At 40.7% G+C, this 7,416-nt stretch overlaps 1 protein-coding gene across 4 annotated transcripts in view; it reads left to right on the top strand.

Annotated features, from left to right (window-relative positions):
* Window positions 1-218: 218 nt before the first annotated feature.
* Window positions 219-7,416, top strand: part of unc5c (unc-5 netrin receptor C) — a 183,989-nt gene continuing 176,791 nt past the window's right edge. For 2 of the 4 annotated variants that reach the window (XM_036977457.1, XM_036977454.1), the window contains exon 1: window positions 219-878. In XM_036977457.1, coding sequence (XP_036833352.1) covers window positions 758-878 — 121 coding nt within the window. In that variant the 5' untranslated portion in view covers window positions 219-757. The remainder of the gene's footprint in view (window positions 879-7,416) is intronic. The other 2 variants (XM_036977456.1, XM_036977455.1) reach the window with 2 other exon arrangements.

Here is a 7,416-nt window from a genome sequence, read left to right as displayed (position 1 = left end):
CAACACAGCCAGATATGTCCACAGTCTTGTATCCATAACCTAAAAAAATTAACTACTCTACATAGCGTCAATGGCTACTATGAATGGCCAAATTACTTCCGGATATGGAGCTTCTCCTCCTCACCCCTTTATACGCGATAAATAACATCCATTCCGAGGCTCCAAGCCGGGTTTTGATATGGCCGCAACAGACAGGAGTCGGTCGTTGTTGGATTGGTTGAAGTAGCATGGTACAGAGACGGAGCCTTGTCCGATTCAATTCCATCAGTAGAGCGCTAGGCGCGGTACTGAGGTTGTATACTGTCGCTAGACCGAGTGCGGAGCGTGGTAGCGGCAGTTACGGAGGACTTTTGTGAATTTTCTGATTCGGAACATGAACTTCATATCAACCAGACATCGGCCCAGGTAGTCAGCTAGACACGTTAAGCAATAAAAGTGAACAGAGCAAACGGTAATTGCTAAGGTTTTCATGCATACCTTCATATGACTGAGGGCGGTGCTCGCTTCTCATAAGACAATTTAATATCTGTCATATTTCAAAACTGTTTCGCTGAAGTCCTGGAATTTGTTCATTCTCAGAAGTCTTGGAATTTGTTCATTCTCTATCCATCCCCCCCTTGTTCTTCCTTCCCCTTCTATTCGTCAAGTGTGAGACTCCGAAAGATTTCAATTGCAGCTGCTGCAAGGCAGTAGGTCTTTGAAACAGCATTTGATAGCCACTGGACTTGCCTCATCGCGGAGTTTTTGACTCCTCATCATGGGGTATAGTGTACAAACTGCAGGAAGTGGAAGAAGAGGAGTCACGGGATACTTACTGCAGATGATCACCATATCTTTCGTTTTGCTAATTGCCCTCGTGGATATCGGAGCTGCTCAAGGTAAGCGATCGAATTCATACCTGCATGCAGAAAAAAGGTCCAGCGCTCGAGTGTTTTGCGGATGGCCAAAGTCGAAGATTTGTGCTGGATTTTTGCAACAACAGAAAATCATAGTTCGCTGACATCGTAAATGAATAGCATAGACTTGTCAATTTCTGCCCAACAAAATAGAAGAATCCCAGAGTCGCATACCTTATAGAGTGAAAAATATAGTCACAGCTGTACTATGGTGCGCTCTGGGATATTTACACAGTTAATTACTGTTTCTTCCATATCGACTACTGGAATGTGGTGGATATCGACGTTTTTCAAATGTGTTTATTACCTAAGTGTGAGGCTATGCGTTAAAAGGACACAACTTCAATAAAGCCTTTGCTTGGTGTAAACAGACCTGACCATAGCCATTTTTGCTCAATTTTAAGATACTTTTAATTGTTTTTTTGTTGTTATATAAACGAAAGATTAGCAAGCTACACCTGAGTCATCGTAGTCACAATATGTTTCTTTAGACAATCCCTCTCTCGCGCGCTACACACACACACACACACACACACACACACACACACACAGTTGACTTCAACTTTGGGTGCGGATCAAAGTGCGCGGGATGTCTTATATCGAGACATTAAAACAATAATCTTCTCCGGCATTTTACATAGTAGCCTAGGCCTTAAACAGCAATTGAAAACATTTCGTTTAAGGAACGTTGACTCTAACCCTATCAGCAAAATTAAATAACTGCCCGTGGAGGCTTAATTATATTTCATCATACTCTTAAGGGGCAGTTCGAAATGTACTGGTCCAACTTAAGGTGTCAAAAGAACTGCACCTGTCTCCCCAACATTTAAAATAAACTGCACACACTCCCCCCTCGTAGAGTTAACTCAAAATCATGTTTAATACCACAACTAATAACTGTAGCGACCCAGTGTTAATAAACGTGGATATAGACTTCCCCACTTCAGCATGATGTGGTGCAGGCGATGCTACTCAGGGCTACAGGCCAGAAGGTTGAAGGTTCTCACCGACCACCACAGACAAGCTCACTCTCCCTGCCTGTTTCATTACACTACAATCAGAGCCGGCTGCAGACAATGATCAGCTAGGGGGAAATCAGATTTTCAGATTTTCAAATTTTTTTATGCCATATTTATAATTATATAAAATATATACACCACATTTGTGCACCACACAACCAACAAACAAACCTTACCGACTTTCAATATCATGGTTTGTGTTTTCAACACAACAATAAATAGACTATGACAATCTTGACAAACAGAAAATACATCCCTTCCTACCTTGTAGGCTTACCCAGTATCCAAATGTCATTCAACTTTTTGGTGTTTGGTGTTTCGTCAAATGGCAAAGTTTGGATTGATTGGTTTTATTTGTCAGTTTAAAAAATGCATATATTAACACACAGTACAAATATTTTTACAAGTGACCGGGATTGCACTATAAAGTCGGGAACTTATTTCCATTGTGGTCTCTATTTTTTTGTACATAAATACAGTGCCTTCAGAAAGTATTCACACCCCTCAATTGTTTTAAAAACATTTAGTTGTGTTACTGCTTGAATAAAAAATGGATTACGTTTAGATTTTTTGTCACTGACCGACACAATAAATACCCCATAATGTCAATGGAATAATGTTTTTAGACATTTACTAAAAATGAAATGCTGAAATGTCTTGAGTCAATAAGTATTCAACCCCTTTGTTATGGCAAGCATAAATAAGTTCAGGAGTAAAAATGTCCTTAACAAATCACCTAATAAGTTGCATGGACTCATTCTGTGTGCAATAATAGTGTTTAACATTATTTTTGAATGAGTACCTCATCTCTGTACCCCACACATACAATTATCTGTTGAGCAGTGAATTTTAAGCACAGATTCAACCACAAAGACCTGGGAGGTTTTCCAATGCCTCACAAAGAAGGGCACCTATTGGTAGATGGGTAAATGTTTATAAGGCAGACATTGAATATCCCTTTGAGCATGGTGACGTTATTAATTGCCATTTGGATGGTGTATAATACACCCAGTCACTACAAAGACACAGGCGTCCTTCCTAACCCAGTTCCCGGAGAGGACAGAAACCGCTCATGGATTTCACCATGAGGCCAATGGTGACTTTAAAACAGTTAGAGTTTAATGGCTGTGATAGGAGATAACTGAGGATTGATCAACAACATTGCAGTTACTCCACAATACTAACCTAATTGACAGTTTGAAAAGAAGGAAAGAATAACAAATATTCCATAACATGCATCCTGTTTGCAACAAGTCCTGAATACAAAGTGTTATGTTTGAGGCAAACACATTTCTGGATACCACTGTCCATATTTTCAAGCATAGTGCAGCATGTTATGGGTACATTTGTAATCGTTAAGATCTGGGGAGTTTTCAGGATAAAAAATAAACGGAAGGGAGTTAAGCACAGGCAAAATTCTATAGGAAAACTTTGCTCAGTCTGTTTTCCACCAGACGCTGGGAGATGAATTCACCTTTCAGCAGGATAATAACCTACAACACAAGGACAAATCTACACTGGAGTTGCTTACCAAGAAGACAGTGAATGTGCCTGAGTGGCGAGTTACAGTTTGGATTTGAATTCTTATGTAAAAAATAAATAAATAACATGTTTTCACCTTATTATTATGGGGTATTGTGTGTAGATGAGAAAACAAAAAATCTATTGAATCAATTTTGAATTCAGGCTGTAACACAAAAAGTTGAATAAGTCAAGGGGTATGAAGGCACATAGTAAGAGTCAGGCTTACCCAGTAGTGACGTTTTGATAACTGTGCAAATCTCTCTAGGAAAAGGTGACTTTAATCAATATATTCGCCTGTAAAAAATGAAATGCTAATTAGCTGCTAAAGAACTACAAATGCCATGATGATCTGGGTGAGACGGTCAAATCGAGGCAAAGGTAAGAATCTCTGGATTAACTATCACACATTAGAAAAATGTGGTAATTAATAAATTGGCAACATTTCTTGAAATGGACAATTCTGTGAACTGTGTTGTGCAAGTTTTAAATTGACACAATACCTGTTAGCAAAGGTGTCAGCTAGCAATGAGGTGCAGGAGCTTGCAGGGGATTATAGTTTTGCATGTCTACTTTGATGCTAATTAGCATTTTTGAGTCTGAGACTAAGTAGAGCCGAATATATTGATAAAAGTCACCATGTCCGAGAGAGATTAACATGGTTATGAAAACGTCATGCCAGGGTAAGCCTACACGAAGCACAGCACTTATTTTAAGTGTTTCTAAAATCCCATGTGCGGAAGAATGACCGGTGGAAAAACGATTGTAACCATTTCCCTGTTTTACTGCTAGGTTTTATGGGTATTATGACACCTCCAATATGGGGCTCTATTACATAGATAGACAGATTACAGAGAAGCAGACAAAAAACTGCTCGACCTCCAGATGAGTATGAGAGGGGAGTTTAAGTACAATTCTTGTTTTGCTTGGTCTTTAGATGTTTGGGGCTGCTGGTGGACCATGATGTGTAGGCATTATCAATGAAACTGGACTAGCCCACCTTCCAGAGTCTTTAGGGTGTCTGTAGCTAGGTTTCCATTCAATTGGCGACAGATTTTCATGTGAATGTTTAAAAAAAAATCCCATCAGAGTTGTTTCCATCAAATTGACTCGTTGAGGATAAAAGTCTGGGCATAAATACATCGTGCACATAAAAAATGTATTTTGGTATTAAATTCCCATACCGAATACAAAAATACAAGTTAAATTAGTTTCCATGGCATTTTCAACTCTAGGCCTGCTGATGCTTTTGTCACCAAAAAATGTTGCGCAGGTATAGGGAATGTGCCCCACTCTGGTGTTGACATTGGCGCTCTAGCCAACAGCCCGCAGATACAGTGCGGGTAAAGCCTACTGCATGACGAATGCAATATTATTTTATTTGTCAAACGGCAGAATACATCACCAGACCAAGACCCTCAATATTTATTGGAAAGGAGCATCACGACGACCGTGCACTTTTACCACTCCGTGAAGTCCCTCATAACTTATTTCCTCTGTAGCCCAATAAACTCCATGCTTTCCCATGATGACATAAACAAATAAATGATCCGACATGTATACATACTTTGCTCCCTTAAAAAGGTTGGATGGAAACCTGGTTAACGTCAAGTCATTTTGAGGACACTGGAATTCTATTTTATGTATCTGAATAACAGGGCCTTGTTGGGAGCATATGAATCCACATTGCTATAGGACGACTAGGGAGAATGATGATCTGCAACAGACAGCGCATCTCAGTATCAGAAGTAAAAATACAGCCCTTTCTAGACCTTCTAAACTGTCGATTGTAGACCCACAACTGATCCAAATGGAATAAAACATTCAAATCACAGGGCTTTTGCGCCGTTATTCAAATGACATTTTCACTGCAGCCTAGAGTAGAATTTTGTACTCCCTTGAAAACAATAATGCAACTATTCATTGCAATGTGGCGTTGTCGGCTAGTCTATGCATTATGTTGTCCCTGAACAAGATCAATAGAGGAGCTGTTTGAGCTGTGCGTCTCACGTCTTCACTGCTCTTTCATGCTCCATGATGCACCTGGCCACACTGATTTGATGTGTGGAACGATTGCTAGTCAGCCTATTGCAGATCTGGACAAACAATCCACCTAGCACTAGACAGACTGGGCTATATTGACCTGGGGTATAGTACAAGCTGGCGCAGAAAAGCGCAGTGCAAAAGGGAAGTACCAAAACACCTTGATATAAGGGAGGTATATACAAGCAGATGAGGACATTTAGCTAGGATGGAAGACCTTATATAGTAAAACCTGCAAACGAGCAAACGTAAACCAGGAACAAAACGCATTACCCTCCCCTGTGCCCAATAAAAAAAAATCACACAACCCTCCCCAAAACAAAACTAAACTTTCGACAACCCCCCCCCCCGGTAAATTTAATTCTGTCCTTTATATCAGCTTTTTGCAACTATGAGTTAGATCAATCTCAGCGTTGGATTTTAATGCACTCATAGACTTTCATAATGAGGTATAGTTGTCGCCTGTTGTTGTGGATTTTAATGCACTCATAGACTTTCATAATGAGGTATAGTTGTCGCCTGTTGTTGTGGATTTTAATGCACTCATAGACTTTCATAATGAGGTATAGTTGTCGCCTGTTGTTGTGGATTTTAATGTTCCTCTTCCTTCCATTATTCCCTCTTTCTTCCATCTCTCACACTTGTTGAAAGGATGGTAAAGTTCAGGGTCATAGGCCACTGCCTCATCCATCAGGAGAGTTGCTCTTCTCACATCTGTTGTCCTTGGATATTCACCTGCAGCTGTCTGAGCAGTGGTAGGCCCACAACGCTGAGGCTAGAGTCATTGGTCAACAATAGCATTGGAAGGCTTTATTGGTTACATACAGTATAACGTTTCAATGGTTGAATGTTATTAATTCCAGATGGTTCTGATTTTTGTTTTGTTGAGGCTTGTATCCTTCTTCATTATTTTCCTGCATGCTGCCATTTCATTACAGTATATTAAAGGATGTTTCTTTAAAAATAGCAGTCAAATCTCAAATAGCATGCAGACAGCTTCGAACACCAAAACCCATTTACCAAATCCATTCCCAACTGAGCTGGATTGTCTGTCAAACAAAAAAAGGCAAAAAACCATCCCCTAGGGTGTGTTAAATGTGCATCCCTGTGTGTGTGTTTTTCTCCGGAGGCAGGTGGGTGGCCTCTTTCTTACCATAGATGCCTTGTGAATATCCCAAACAAATTCACGCACACATAATGTAACAATGGAAGTAATGGTGTGAGGATTTTTCAAATTTTCAATGTCAGAACTAAGGGCTTTATTAACACAGAACCAGCTGGAGGAGGAAAGAATGTTTTTCCAACAGTTTAACGAGTAATTTGGAAGTCACGCTTTCGCCCTTCATGCTCTGGATCAGTCCAAGAGTCCCCTGCAATCTCAAATTGCAGCCCTAAAACCATAATTTCAGATGATCCATACAGGGAAAAGGGTCTGTCAGCAACCCAATTCAGTCTGTCCTGGCCCCAACCCCTGCCCCAGCTCCCAGCCATAGATCCTGTCCCAGCTCTCAGTCCCGGGCCCCAGCCTCAGCCACAGCATCACAGTGATTCCTACATAGTTAATGAGGAATGAGAAAAACGGAGGAGGAAAAACAGCTCTGGTTTCTAAAGGGCAGGACTGGGATGACATAATGGCCATTCCAGAACCCCGGAGAGGGTCGTGTCGTTGACTGGAGTGGGAACACGAACCAGGTCGTTCCCTGTCCATTAAGAAGTCGATAAGCCTGGAGAACATTGTTTGGGGGTAATTAATGGCCCTGCCTTCTTTGTGCACTGATGAGCTGCCTGTGCAAATTCCACTGGAGAGCCTCTTCAGCTCAAAAGGACTCACCCGGTTGGTGATTAGTGTCTCACTTACCCGGCAACAGACTTTTCTATTTTTAATGTAATTTGGAAAAAAATTACCCCCATTTTTCTCCCAAATTTCAACCTGTCTC

This window comes from Oncorhynchus mykiss, chromosome 5, assembly GCF_013265735.2.
Source record: "Oncorhynchus mykiss isolate Arlee chromosome 5, USDA_OmykA_1.1, whole genome shotgun sequence".
Taxonomy (NCBI): domain Eukaryota; kingdom Metazoa; phylum Chordata; class Actinopteri; order Salmoniformes; family Salmonidae; genus Oncorhynchus; species Oncorhynchus mykiss.
The sequence above is the reverse complement of the archived record's forward strand: the minus strand, read 5'-3'. Positions and strand labels throughout refer to the sequence as shown.